This window comes from Solanum verrucosum, unplaced genomic scaffold, assembly GCF_900185275.1.
Source record: "Solanum verrucosum unplaced genomic scaffold, falcon-dt-bn FXZP01000190.1, whole genome shotgun sequence".
Classification (NCBI taxonomy): domain Eukaryota; kingdom Viridiplantae; phylum Streptophyta; class Magnoliopsida; order Solanales; family Solanaceae; genus Solanum; species Solanum verrucosum.
Genome location: NW_026020279.1, coordinates 235,877 through 251,869, shown reverse-complemented (window position 1 = coordinate 251,869; position 15,993 = coordinate 235,877). Strand labels below are relative to the sequence as shown.

Below are 15,993 nucleotides of genomic sequence, written 5' to 3'. Positions count from 1 at the left end.
TTTTATCATTTTACCTCTATTAATTATGAAGTAGATGAAAAGTTCTGCAATTTTCAAAGTAATTAGTCATTTAATTAAGGGTATAATAGGTAAAAAAAAATGTTCTTTCTTGATTTGTCAAAATGGACAAGTAATTAGAGACAACTATAAAAGGAAAAGTGAACAAATAATTAGGGACAGAGGGAGTACTAAACAAATGCATCAGCAAATGAAATTTATATTAAAAATATATTGAATAATGACGTAATGATACCTTAATAGAATTTCCTATCCATTTAAAAAAAAACCTTCACCCTTTCAATTTCGTCATATCTTCTTATTTAGTAGAAGAATCATCATTTATTATATTCTACTCCACCTTAATTTGTACCATCAGAGTTTTAAGAATAAACATTAAATTTTAAATCAAAATAAAAAATCATTGAAAAATGACAGAAAAAATAATAATAGTATATGAAAATTAAAATAAGGTGCAAGAAAAGCCTTTTCACGATAATTTTTTGAAATATATTGATAACAATTAAAATGAAGCTGTTATTTTATCTTTAAAATTAAGTTTGATTGAATTGAATTAGTACAATGAGAAAAAATATTAAACTAATAACTTTTTAATGCTATTAAATGCATTTTCTTTTTAGTTGAGTAGTAGATTAAAAGTTCCGAATTAGGATATTAAAATAATATCTTACTCTCTCCTTAATTATTATGGTATTGCAAACATTTATTTTCCTTAAATGGTGATTCATTTTCCATTTACAGTTATATCCAATTAATTTCTAATGTATTGAATGTGGTTATGAGATATTGAAATAATATCTTTATCTTTCCTTAATCATAATAAAATTATAATTTAACATTTATTTTTCTGAAATGATAATTTTGTTTTAATTCCTAGAACATATTGTTTACTATATTGAATGTAATTATAATAAAACATATTGTATTTAGTATGACAAAAGAACTCAAAAATTGGAGAAATTAGATAAATAGTAATCTTAGCTTCTATGAAATGTCACATCATCATTTACATATCCAACTCTATATATATAAAAGAGTTAAAAAGAAAAAATAAGTGATTTAACAAAATTATATAAATAACATTAATGATGAGATGAAGATTAAGAAAAAACGTCAAATAAATTAGTAGTATTGATGATGATAAAAGTTAAATAAATCATTTCTTCTATTATTAAAATTTTTAACATAAAATTTTCAATCTTTTAAAATTAAAAATAAATGTTAAAAAAAATCGAGGCAATAATTATTTTAAAGAAAAATATAACCAAAATTGTCAGAAAAAATTGATAAAAATAAATAAGTATATATTACTAAGAATGGTGTCACTACATTTTGTATTTTAACTTTATTATTACATATGAATAGAAACTTTTAGAAGAAGAAATGATCCAAAAATTTAAAAATAATGATTCCTTAAATGGTGATTCCTTTTCCATTTACAGCTTTTCAATTAATTTTTAATGTATTATATATGGTTATGGATATTGGAATAATAATTTTATCTTTTCTTAATCATAATAAATTATATTTTTAACCTTTGTTTTTGTGATATGATAATTTTCTTTTCATTCGTACAACATATTGATTAGTATATTAAATGTAATTATAATAAAACATGTTATATTTAGTATGACAAAAGAATTCAAAATTTTTAAAAATTAAATAAATAGTAATCCTAACTTCTAAGAAATGTCACAAATATATATATATATATATATAATGGACTCCTGCTGACATTTATGTTTCCTTTTTTAATTTTTTTTCTTTTATACTTTATATAAATAAATTTTTTATGTAAAAAGTATTATAAATCATAATAATTAATAGCTTAAAATATTTGAAAACATATAAAAAGTTTTTGTTAACTTTCAAAATTTCATCTATACCGCATAAATTGGGAGAAATATAGATATATAGATATTTTAAGTTGCTAATTATTGTGAGTTATAGTACGTTTTATGTAATTTTCATATATATTACACGCTTTGTCCTAATTTATGTGATACAAATGAAATTTCAAAAGTCAATGAATTTTTTATAAGTTTTTTTTTATATTAACTTGTTAATTATTGTGATTTATAATATATTTACGTAAAACATACTCTAAATAAAAATAATTAGCAACTTAAAATATATAAAAACATACTAAAAAATTGATTAACTTCAAATTTCATATGTATCACATAAATTAAAATAGAAACAGTAACATATATTGAGCCCCGTGCTGGCACGGGGTCCCATATCTAGTAAGTCTATATATATTAGTTTTCTTTTCTTGTTAGCCGTATTGTACTCTTTTGGAGTCTCATCTCTTGGGATCCTATTCTTCTTCCTCAACTCTCTGGCTGTTGTATCTTTTCAAAATATTCAATTTTGGTTATCAAAGCTCCTCATAATCATCAATCTATCTCAATTTTAGCTGCTTCTGAGCAAGTCGCACATATAATCAACTGCAAAGGGTTTTAAGTAAGAAGGTGTATTTCTTTTCGATTGTTGCTATCAATACAATATATGTGCTTCTTGATTCTCTGTTATTAGAAATTTAACATCTTCCGGTTATATTTCGAGATATTGTTATAACCAGCATATATTATGGGTTGGGTTTTATTTTGTTGTTGTTTTTTTTAAAAGAGTCTTGTGTGAGGCATGTCCAATCTTACACTCTATTTTACTTTTAAAATAGGAAAAATCACCCCATATACACATTTAAGAGTAAATATTACGGGTTTTAAATCTACTTTTAAAACATTCTTGCTTATAACAAATTATTTACGAGTTATGACATATCAATTAAATTTTATTTTATTTTAAAATCAAAGTATGTTTATTTAATAAATTATTAATCTATTTAAAGGTTTTTATTATTAATTAATAATAGGTAATTAATTCGATTTCACTTCCTTTTTTTTAGAACTAAAATTTTCAGTTACTCAATTTTAGGGATTTTCTCCATACACGTTTTCTTTTCTTGTTTACCATTACCATCCCCATTCGTCAATCCCACCCCCTCCCCCACGCTTATTCACTCCTACATGCCACAACCCACTATCCCACTTTCACCATTGTTTCTCATCAAGTCTAACTTCAAAATAGTCCACCCCCTCCCCCACGATTATTCATCATCATATTTAAGAAACCCATTGAAACTCCTCGAAAGAGTTCCAGATTTGATGGAACTTCAATTGATGATGTTCATGCTCCATCGTTCAATATATTATCCCAAGCACCCCCGCCTAAAACTGTTGAAATTCTGGCGACCAGTGGTTTCTCTCGATCGAAGAATAAAAAAGATAAAAATAATGAAGCCAAAGAAAGTGCGATTGCGGCAAATCAAAAGGGGAAGAAGAGGAAGGGGAAAACACTTGTTGAAACCCCTCCTGATTCTGATTCTGATTTCGATTCGGATTTTGTTAGTCAACAAATGTTGAAGTTGCTCAAACATCAAAACCATCTACAAGAAGAAAAACAAAGAAGAAGGAATCGGAATTACCAAAATACAAATACCCCAAAAAAATTGTAAGGGTAAGTACTTTATTTAATTTATTTTCACATTACTCAAAATAGTAAGTTTTTATATCACATTATTCTTATTATTGTTTTCAAAACAGTTGTGTGTGAAATTTGTTCCAAATTTGAAAAAAAATGTTTATGAATTTGACTATAAAATTTGGGTGATGTATTTTGTATGAATTATGAAAAAAATATTTTATGAATTTGACTATAAAATGATATGAATTATGTATTAACACTAATGTTATTGTATCTTAATTGTGTATAAACATATGAATTATCAACAATGGTGTTTTTGACATGGGAGATGTTGAAATCGATGTAAAGTACCATCGTGAAAGGTATGCCACAATCCTCTGGCATTATGGAAAAACAAAGAATGAGGATGGATAGATCACTACTGATACGATTGCTAGCAAATTTGGTGGACCTCATATAGCAAAAGAACATGTTCCGGATACCACCAATTATCCTACACCAAGATCACCGACAAGAAATTTGAAATAGTTCATTGCAACTTCTACTTTTTAAGAATTACATATTATTTTTTTTAACTTTTGGATAATTTTTTTCTGTTTAACTTTTGGATAATTTTTTTCTGTTTAAGTATTTGATGATATATAATACCATATGTTATGTTTTATTCAGCTACTATCTACACATGAATTAATATTTGGCTATTATAATTTCAGAACACTGGTATTATACAGACTTCATACAAATTGGATTCACTATTTTAAAGTATCATTGTGTTTCTAAGTAGTAAACTCATTGGATGAAACGTGTATGAAAACTAATTTATACGTATATGAATATGATTTTAATATAAGGGGTTGGATATTGTATGAATTGTGATATGATTTTTATATACAAATGTTATGAATTGTGTTTTCACATTTGTCTGATTTTCTTTTGAATCTTCATATGGTATGAATGATTAAATTGATATGAAAATGATATCAATTGTCAAACTAGTGATTTTTTTCAAGAAATGATATCATGCAGTTTGTTATAATGTTTGACTATTATAATTTCAGGACACCAGTATTATACAGACTTCGTGCATTTCGGATACACTATTTTAAAGTATCAGTGTGTTTCTAAGTTGTACACTCATTGGATGAAACGTGTATGAAATCTAATTTATATGTATATGACTATGACTTTAATATTAAATCTTGGATATTGTATGAATCGTGATATGATTTTTATATACAAATGTTATGAATTGTGTTTTCACATTTGATTATTTTTTATTCTACACATGTTGTTTGAATGAAAACTGAATTAAATTTGATTAATATGTGTATGACCATAACTTAAGCTAGAGTTGGAATGAAACATGAATACAATTGGCATGCAGTTTGTTATAATTTTATTTATAATATGACACCAATTGAAAGCCAAATTAATATTCATGATAACTTACATTAAATACTTGGGATACCAAATGAACTCCATAATTACCTTCTTATAATTATCACTAATATATACAATATCTTTAAACTAGAATAAATTTTATTTGTAACAGTATGCATTCTGTATGATTACTGAATGAACAGTGTATAAAGAATGAACAGTATATTAAACACTAAGCTATAATGCACTTCAAACCAATTATGTTTCATATCAAAACAAAACATTAATATAACCAACAAAATAACCAGTCATTAGTTTTGCACAAGATAATTTGAACATGTCTTCCTGTTGTGGCCAACTTGACGACATCTACTGCAGGTAACTTTAGACCTTTTGAATTTCACTCAGCAAACCGCTTCCAGCGTTCAAGTTGCGGTCTTCCTACCGTTCTCTTTGGACTATCGCAAGGGATAGGTTCATATATAAAAATCATTATAATAACAACAAAATTATACCCATTTGTTTTTATTTTTCATACAAATATCATTCAGACAGTACATTACAAAACACTTTTCATACTCACTTAATACACATTTCATACAACAATCATCATTCATTCTAAAATACATACATTTCGCTCGTACCAAATACTTCATTACTAACAAACAACTTTATACAGAAATGACAAAACTAATATAAACACTAAAATTACAAATTTAATACCAACTTAAAACACTTGTCATATAATTCATCAAAATTTCAAATAATTTTTTTTACAGATTACTGAACACACTTTCATACAAATTTCAATTCATTTATTCTATCAAATTCATTATCAACTTAAATCACTTTTCATACAATTCGTCAAAATTCTAAATAACTTTTTTTATAGATTACTGAACACACTTTCATACAAATTTCTTTTCATTTATTCTATCAAATTCATTCAAAAATATACATTTAATTTATATTTTAAGAAGAAAAAAAACAGTATTCAAAACAACCACAAAAACAAAAAATCACTAATACTATATATTTCACAACAACTAACAAAAAGTGATATCACCTTAAATATATTGACGATTTACAATTTTATCGTTTTTTTTTTCATTTCAGTGTAATTTAAAAACAAACAATAATAAATACTAACCTGAAGGATCCCATCTTTCACCATGTTTAATTAATATTGATACGTTGTTGTCCATCACAACAAAATCAATTTTTTTCAAATATAAAAAAAAACTTCAATTACTCGATACTCTGAGAATTTTTTCTGGTAGAACAATGAAAAAACAATGAAGAGAGAGAAACGTTGAAAAAAAAAGAGATAAAGTCTTATTTTTATTTGATTTTAACTAATTTGAGTGAATTAAGGATACTAAATAATCTTAATTAGTTTGGATCCCTTATTTCGTGCCAATTATTAATTATCTACACTAAATTCAAATTAAATTAACACCACAATTTCAATTTTTTTTTATGTTTTTACCATCAATTCCATTTTTCTTTTTAATTTTTCTTTTATTTTTTTTATTTTTTTTTAAATAACTTTTTTCAATTATTACTTTTTTTTTATATATAATTTGTTAGATCCTGAAATTTTTAATGTTATAACTTGAAAGTCTAAATCTACTGCTATAATTCGAAAATATTAATATAATATATGTCATATATAAAATTTAGAAGGATTTCTTAATTCAATTAAATATCACAACTGAAATAACTCAAATGTCTTCTTCTTTTCCTAAATTTGGAATTATATTTTATACGAATTCTTTCTTTACTTGAAGTAAATATCACAATTAAAATACCTCATATGTCTTCTTCTTCGTCTTCTTTTCTCAGGATCTTCTTTTTGTTTGCTTCTTTTCTCATAAATATAAAAAAAACCCCACATACTTCTTCTTGACTTCTCCCACTACTTATTATTTATCTTATGTTAAATAAATTATTATCATTTTTCTTTAATCTAAATTATTCTTAGTTTGCTTTACAGCCACATAACAAAGAAATAAAGATAAGTAGAATTAATAGTTTATTTTTTTCTTTTTGAATTTGTGCTAGGTAATTCAAACAATAAGTTTTATGTTTCTTTCTCTTTATTTATTTATTTCAACTATATTGTCTCTCTCCACTCTTAATTAAGGTCAGCATCATTTTTTAGTTTCTTAGCATTATCATTTGTTATAGATTTTGCACTTTTTTCAAAATTAAGAAATTCTAAAATTTATTTTCAGAGTAAAGTATCTTTTAAAAATTAAGAAATTCTAAAATATATGGTAAGATAAAAATAAATACTTAGAGTTCTAAGTTTTTCTCTCATCAATATAATTAAAAAATATGTCAATAGTTCTGAATTAATGCTATGAATGTAAAGTTACATATTGACGGTTTGAAGCAATAGAGTAGGAAATTTTTTCTCTCAAAAAAGTTGACGTTTTAAAAATAACTTTTAACCTTCCTATATGAAATAATCATCGTACAAACCACACACACTTAACTAGTGTAATATAATTTTATGAGCTGCACTAAGGTGTAACTATCTTTTAAAAAAACACATCTCAGAATTAAATACATGTATAACTATTTCCCTCTGTTTCTATCAAATCTCATCATCTACACTGAAACTTTAGCAGAATGGATGCCAAGGTTGGTTGTTTCCCTCTGTCTCTACCAAATCTCATCATCTACACTGAAATTTTAGCGGAACGGAAGTTCATCTACATTGAAACTTTAGCAGAATGAAAGTCAAGGCTAGTTGTTTGCCTCTGTTTCTATCAAATCTCATCATCTAATGCTGAAACCTTAGCAGAATGAGAGTCAAGGCTGGTTGTTTCCCACTGTTTCTACCAAGTCTCATCATTTACACTGAAACTTTAGCGGAACGGAAGTTCATCTACATTAAAACAGAATGAAAGTCAAGGCTAGTTTTTTGCCTCTGTTTCTGTCAAATCTCATCATCTATGCTGAAACCTTAGCAGAATGAGAGTCAGGGCTGGTTGTTTCCCACTGTTTCTACCAAGTCTCATCATTTACACTTAAACTTTAGCAGAACGAAAGTTAAGACCGGTTGTTTCCCTCTGTCTCTACCAAATCTCATCATCTACACTGAAACTTTAGTAGAATGAAAGTCAAGGCTAGCTGTTTCCCTTTGTTTCTTCCAAATCTCGTCATCTACACTGAATATTCCATCTCCGAGGAGGTTTGAATGGGAAAAATTTGACAGCTTTGTCTAGAACAGTTGAGATTGGTAAACGATGGACCCTCGGAACGTAATCTCCCCCCTCAAGTGGCCAGATTGAATAAGTCATGTTAATGGTGCTTAGTGAATTCGTGATGTTGAGATGATAGGAAATGTTGTAGTTATGTTGGCTATCCTAGTAGGAAACCTTTCCAAATAACATTTGTATACAATATGCCGAGTTTGTTTTGTGGTGGAATCTGCCAGCTTGAATATGAAATGTAATGACTTGCTCTCTAGTTCAAATTCCCATTATTTGTTGTCAAGTTGGATATTTCCTGGAATGAGATTTAACTCGACTTGTTGGAGCAAGTAGTAAGTCAAGACAAGTCACGGTAAAAATTTTACAGTGCTAAAACAGGCTTCAAGGCACAAATGCACTAACGGAAAGTTCCATTAAGATTAGTAAACTTTTATATTCATTAGGAAAAGTTCTTTCACGGTTCAAGGTGTTTTGTTCAACTTACACCTTCACAAGAGTCGTAACGTGGTCCCACATACCTCACATACATACCAGCTTGCACGAACACTCTGGTATTATCCTATACATTGTTGGCCTCTATCTAAAAAACTATAGACGGTGAATATAACCAATAAAAGAATATGACAAAGGAAGTTAAGTTTTTTTTCTTTTCTTTTATGACCTCCAGAAAACATCAGGGTCATTACTGTACAGTGTGCGATCTTGAATCTCGAGATTGGCTACATGGTAATTTATAAGACTTGCTTGAGCTGTTTTAAATAGGAGAAGTCCAGTAGGCAGCATCCACCAACCACTATCGTCCCTGCACCCAAAAACACCACCGTGTTCCCATATCACAACATTAATAACATCAACCAATATAATGTAATTTACTGCCAGTGGCTATTGCCTTGGGATGACTTGAAGCTCCTTACATGCTAAAATTCCAGGACTGAAAGTTCGGATGTCTTTTCGCGGAGGATTGGCTATGAAAATGAACAAATCCACAAATGAAAGCTACTACCTGTTGCAGATGTTTCCAGAAGAAAAAAATCACTCAGAATATGAAATATCAGTCGGTGAAAACTATCATAACTAAGCAAGCCATACAATTGAAATAACAGTGAGAAGGTGTATCCTGAAGAATTCTTAGTATAATTATGCATAATAGACTCATCCAGAGCTATGATTATAAAAGGTTAGTATTGTTCAAATGACCAGCAGCTTCAAAATTATATCATTAACTAATACTTGATATGGATGCTCCTTGAATTGGTAAAATGGATAAAATCAAACTCAATTCAGTTTAGCAATTGGGCTGAACATAGGGCATAGGGTTCACACTTTTATACTGGAAGTTTGATGAAGGAAATTCTTCATTTACTTATGCTATTCATTTTTGGAAGAAAAAAGGAGAGGGCAAAGAGATAAGGCCGGAATCAGAAAAGGTCAAAACATGTTGGTTTCCTATTCTAAACAAATACCAAGCAAACGAAGGCGTAGTTGTAGCATGGCACATAAATTATTTATCAAGGTAATCTAGGCGAAAGAGAAAAGACATGGTAAGGAACACAAAGTGATTCTTAAGAACAAGGAGCATTTTGTCATCTTATCAGTGACACAGGAGAATAGTAAAAAAACTTGCAGAGTCCCTGGCTACTTACAACATTAATTGTTGAGATGATATTCCATAGAGCATAGACACGGGCAGGCACTGCTGATCGCGCAGGTCCGTGACTAAATAAAGCATTGATTCCAGCTGGAAATGGAAGAAGTATACCAAGAGGAAGAATAGACAAAAAGAAAAACACGTCTAGCATTGAGATAGAATACAGCTGTAGCAATGTGAGCAAGACTAGACTAAAATCTCCTAATAGGAGTATTGAGATGACCAAACCAATAACATCCTACAAGAATATAGAACAAGCATTAGTATCAACTTGTGAGGCTGACAGACCAAGAAAGAAGAACAGCAAAAGCAACTGAGATGAAACATACCTGATGGCCAACAGGTCTTGTATTCCGAATTATATAATAGAACGGGTAGCATAGAGTCAATTGGTCTTTAAGAGCCTGTAGGTTTTTGTCATGTAAAATTTCTCCAGGTATTTTTTTCTGCACTGTTGCATGTTCATTGACTCTAACAAGATCAAATGCCTTTCTCCAACGATTAGCAGGTGTACTGCATCCAAAGAAAGAGAATCAAGGAACTATAGGATAGATTGAAGCAAAAAACTAAAGCAGCATATGAATATTACCGTGGGTGCTTCTCGAGCAATAAAGATCTGTTCTGGCTTTCCGACGGCATCACTGGTTCATTTTCAACAGTGCATACAAGTAGTCCAAACTGGTCATGACCACTGGCTGAAGGTTGAGAGTGAGTAAGATAAACATGTATGCCATGGGCACGTAAATATGGATTTGCATGGGTCTCAAGCCAACTAATAACTGGACAAAAATTAGCCCTCAGATGTCCGCGGTGTACTAAACGAAGTTGCGCATTTAGACCAGCAACTAGTCTATACCAAATTGTAGGTGGCACCGACTGCAATGGGATACAAAAAAAAGAAGAATACATATTTCAAAATTTTCTAATGAAAGGGAAGGAGAAACAGAAATGCTAAAAGAAATGATTTACCCACAAAATCCTGAACGGTCAGTCATCTTACTTAGCAATAAACACAAACCTGACTCATGAGGCTGGTCAGGATATTGTCACTTTGAAGAGAGAAAGGAGTCATGTAAGATCCATCTCCTCCAAAAAGTATAGACATTGGTAACCTCTGATGGAGAGGAGGAGGCAGGTCATCCCTTTTCTCATCTCCCCCAAGGAAAAAATCCACATATGCAAGCATCAGATCTGAAGTTGCAGCTACCTACACTAGAATCGATATTGATCAACACCAATGGTGGTAAACATCCACGAGAATGAAGCAAAAAAAGGGCATCAAAAAGTTGCACCTAATACCAAGTCTAACCAACAGCATCAGACTAAATCCTATATGCTGTAATTTCTTGCAAGTTGGAGACAATCTTTACAACTCACAAACTGCAACTATGTGCTTGTGCTTCATACAGAAGCTAAATCCATGTCATAAGCATATTTCTAAAAATTGATGGAGTTCAGGTGAAAATAAATCACATCCAGAAACTCAACTTACTTTCATTTCAGTTATCATTCAGTCATTGAAATGAAACTATCCAGAAGCAAATTTACCATCAACTGCCAAGCTACATACAGATAAGAGTGTCTCATTTACACGGTAGAAGAGTTGTAGTTGTGCAATTTAAAATACCATTTTCTTAAAATAAAAAAGAAAAAACTAAATCTCTATCACAATCAAGTTAAGGTGGCTATATGATCTTCATTAAAGTTTCTAAAGTTAAGAGCATATTTTCTATCTGGTCAGACATTTGTACCCATGAAACATATATCACGGAGAAAATACAGCTGCATGGACGTCATACATAAAATATCTCGACTGGCATCCAGGAACTCTATTACTATCTCCATTTACTAGCATTTTCTAACCGATTACCAGATTATTTGACAAGCTTGTACAATTTTTGAGGGAATGATAACTTGGTGAAAGGTTGATTAGATAGACCTTGAGCCCTTCATAGAGTGCACGTGAACGACAAGAGCGCAAACAAGCATGATCATATTCGGAACGAACAAATTCGCGCAGTTGCTGCATTTTCTTCTTCCGACGCCATTGCAGCCATGACCATGCAAGTGGGTATGCAAAAGTACAAAGTATGCCATACACTGACCCTTCCCACCACTGATATGAAGCCAACTCATTTATCTCATCCACAAATCTGTTGAATGCATCTTCATATCTGATATGTTTAACAATTCAATTATGTCATTGAATGTTACAAAGTTCTCAAGAACATTTGGATGAAAGGAAACTGCAATCACAGAACACAAGGGTGTGGCCTAGTGGTTAATAAATTGGATTGAGAATTATGAGGTTTCAGGTTCAAATCCAAGCAGATAGGAATGTTGCAGATATCCCCTGGAATGAATCGAGGTGTCCGCAAGCAGGCCTGGACACCGTGGTTATAAAAAAGAAAAACTACCAATATAGACATTAACATATTAGTGCCTGCAAATAAGTTCTTAAACGACTAGCATTAATGAGGAGCAAGTTTGAGTATTGCTGCATGACATGCATGGGCAAGCCTTTAGTCTAATAGCAAATAAGAGAGAACATACACAATTTCTGTTACTGCTTTAGGAGGAGAATGAGGGAGATGCCAAGGTTCACTAAAAGTGTTATTCCCCGAAAGGTACATTCTATGCACATGTGTTTGCGATTCTTCAGTTCTACTTGTCTCCAGCACCTAAAATAACACACTTATATTAAAATCAGAATACCCATCAAGAGGACATTTCTAATATGCCACGTGTATATATTGGTTGAATGGCAGCTGAAAAAAGAAATGATAGAAATATAGAAGGTGGATCTGAGGACCTCATTTAATGACTCTAAAAAAGGGAATGAACGATCAATTAGAGATCCACGACGTGCTGGCACTGGACCAGGCAATTCATCGCCACTGCCAAATTTTATCCGAGCCACACTAAGAACAAGAGCTAGAAGGATGAGGAGACTGAAAAGAAGACAACCAAATAACCATGGTCCACCAAAGGTGTAAATCAACTCCTCAAGTGCTGTATAACAGCGTGGCATGTGATATCTATCAGAAATGCACTTGTACGGACATGGAGTATCAGTGACGCCACCTGCAGCATTAAAGCGCCACCCCGAAAAGTTTATATAATAAAATCATTGATTGAGAAAACTTTTAAACTTCTTACAAATCATAATCTAGAATAATGCTATTATTCAATTAGAACAATCTTATTTCACCAATTCTTCTACCAACTTATACACATCTATCAATCAAGAAACCCTTAATCCTGAAACAGCTGAAGTCGCAAGAATTATCTACCAGTAAGAAATGTATCAATACAACTGAACACTGAAAACTAATTAGTTGCCAAAAGTGCTGGATGAAATCATCGCTGAACCATAAAATAAGACTGAACGTACCTCGTGTAGAAATATATAGAGCCCGATGAGGAAGCTCATGAGATGGACATTTAGCACACAGGGATCGATCAGATCCACTTACATTCTTATAAGTACCAATAGGGCATTCCTGCATTAGTTCATCCACATATTTAAACACTGACAATATACGTTAAACATAAATTCCACATTCTTAAGATACAGATTAAAAGATTATTCAAATATCTTTGACAGCAAACATTGAATGAGCTGACAATAGTCTACATTAAACCCCAGAGAGAGAGAGAAAACTGAGAAGTAAAAAAAATGTAAGTGTGATCGAACCTTTTGATCCACAACAAGATTAGCCAACATGCAGAGGTAACATATATGAAATTTCTCATCGCCTAACCGACAGATAAGATTGCAGTAAAATTAACTCTGGGGTGAGGTTTTTTCAAAATGTAGAAGAAGTTAAAGTATGAAGCATATTTGCTTTTAGACCTAGAATTTGATTAAACATATCCACAAGCCTTTGGTCCACAAAATGCAATCTCAACGCATATGGTTGTCTATCACTCTTTTAGGACGAGCATCATATTCTTCAGGTCAGGCCCCAAAACCTTTTCAATTAGTTTCAATCGTAAGAAGGAATTGCAAGTGTTGATAATGTATTCTTTTATTTTATCTTTTTGATTACGCAAGTTGAAATTACAAGTTACCTGACAGAATATCCCATAAAGCCCTTTTGGGCAAGGTTTGCCGCTAAGAGTGCCGTTTTCTCCATCTTGCCCTAGAGCTCTACCAATTCCTCCCCTGCAATATCAGAATGATATCCAATAAGGATTGGAATTAAATAGACGAGTGTCACTAATAGTACAAGCATGTAGGTTTTAAGCACAACCAAGTGTAGCAACAACAGAAATAACTATCTAGCCTTGATAACTCAACAAGTAACATTGATCCACAAAGTTTAGGCGCCTGATCTAATGAACATTACATAGACAACAAAGGTTCATGTCATAGAAGCTAGATCCCGGTCTGTGCTTTGATTCAGAGCCAACATGCTTGAAACTCCTCATATTTACAGTCAAGAAAAACGGTCCTACTCTGTTAAGATGCTCATTATCTGGATCATTAAAGATAATGCAAACCAAATGTGCTGTTTCCTTTTAATGAATCCCTTACTCACAGGTTGGCAGAAACAATTCAACTTTGTACATATCTTTGGTTTTATCCTTCAAGGGCCTAGGTCACAGCCTGGAAGTATCAAGGTTACAGGTCCAAAGAAACTACACAATATTAGCTACTACAATACTTATCTTTATTACTTAACTAGGTAATTCACCCGCGCTTTGCGCGGGCATAAATAATCTTTCTAATCTTTTGAACAACCTTTCCAATAATCGACTGTTATAAGAAAAAAAGAGAGTAAATTTTAGTAGGTTTTAAGAACATTTCAACATAAATTAAATAATTTGACATTATCACATATCTCAAGAATTATAAAAATATAATGAATGATTAAAAATAGGGAAAAGGGTCTGCAAAATACTCCAACTTTGGTCGAAATTGCTGTTACGGTACCAAACTTTGGAAAGGACCTTTTACCCCATGTACTATTTAATAGTGTATTTTAAAGGTATATATGTGTCTACGTGGACATCATAAATATTGCATTATTTTAAATAGTAATGTGTCCACGTGGGCATATATATACCTTTAAAATACACTATTAAATAGTGCAGGGGGTAAAAGGTCCTCCATAAAGTTTGGTATCGTAACAACAATTTCGGCCAAAGTTGGAGTATTTTTCAGACCATTTTCCCTTAAAAATATCTTCATATCTAATGATTTTTATCTTTTACATAATTTATCATAATATATGTTTGATGATATAATTGTCTAGTTAAAACCGAGTGATGTTTTTATAAAGCGATTAAACATCATTTTTTCTATTTCTTTGTACATGAAAAAATAGAATCTGATAATTTTATGGTTAGAATAACTCCTTGTGAAAAAAAAAATTATGTGAAAGTTTTGGATAATCAATATTAGTTATAAATAAGTTAACACCGTTAAAAATGTACACCACAACAACATAAATAAATTTTTTAGAGACAATCTACTTGCCTGAGGTCAAACGTTCACAACTTTTTGTTATTGTTACTTTGTTACTCTAAAGAAATTTATAGGAGAAAAATAAATTTGAAACAACAGCAAAATAATGTTGTTCCCCCTTTTAGAAATTCATTCTTCATTAAATTGTTGCTATGAAGGCCCTTCTAGATACTTCATCAATGCAACTTTACGACTTTTTCAAAAATATGTATGTATAATTGTTGCATTATGAAAGTACAAGTAGATCAAAATGTTGGATTCTAGACTTAAAGAAATATTCTCGAACATTAAAAAATTAAAAATGAGTCTAACCTAGATAACTCAAACGCTCATCAATAACTTGGGACATGAAGGACAACAAATCTATTTTAATAGACATATCTTTTGTAGCTTAACATATTACTTTTATTTAGAGCAAGTTTTGTTTCATATTCTTCAAATTAAGCTTGCCGAAAATAGTCATAACTCACACCAAAAATATTTAGAAGAGCCGAATGAGAAGGAAAAAAAATGAAAAACATTAAAAGGACGAAAGCTTTGTCCAAGTGAGATCATATACATACCAAATGAAAATAATCAATACAATTTTAAGGAGACAACAAACAACGAGAAAAAACATACATTAAAGGGAGTAAACTATGAGATATCCAATGATGATAACAAATCATTCTAACCAGAAAAGTTCTCATGTTTTGAAATAATAAACCTCAAAAAATTGACTTACACTTCAATCAACTTTCAATTCTTAAAGTACTCATAAT

At 30.6% G+C, this 15,993-nt stretch overlaps 1 protein-coding gene across 1 annotated transcript in view; it reads right to left on the bottom strand.

The window, feature by feature from the left end:
- Positions 1 to 8,541: 8,541 nt before the first annotated feature.
- The window catches only part of LOC125834209 (uncharacterized), a 38,803-nt gene continuing 31,351 nt past the window's right edge, over positions 8,542 to 15,993 (bottom strand). Inside the window, exons 12-22 of the mRNA XM_049513378.1 lie at positions 13,834 to 13,927; positions 13,154 to 13,262; positions 12,572 to 12,843; positions 12,313 to 12,440; positions 11,699 to 11,933; positions 10,778 to 10,966; positions 10,349 to 10,635; positions 10,089 to 10,272; positions 9,755 to 9,997; positions 9,026 to 9,114; positions 8,542 to 8,913 (exon numbers count right to left, since the gene is read on the bottom strand). Of these exons, the coding sequence (XP_049369335.1) occupies positions 8,766 to 8,913; positions 9,026 to 9,114; positions 9,755 to 9,997; positions 10,089 to 10,272; positions 10,349 to 10,635; positions 10,778 to 10,966; positions 11,699 to 11,933; positions 12,313 to 12,440; positions 12,572 to 12,843; positions 13,154 to 13,262; positions 13,834 to 13,927 (1,978 nt within the window). The 3' untranslated portion in view covers positions 8,542 to 8,765. The remainder of the gene's footprint in view (positions 8,914 to 9,025; positions 9,115 to 9,754; positions 9,998 to 10,088; positions 10,273 to 10,348; positions 10,636 to 10,777; positions 10,967 to 11,698; positions 11,934 to 12,312; positions 12,441 to 12,571; positions 12,844 to 13,153; positions 13,263 to 13,833; positions 13,928 to 15,993) is intronic.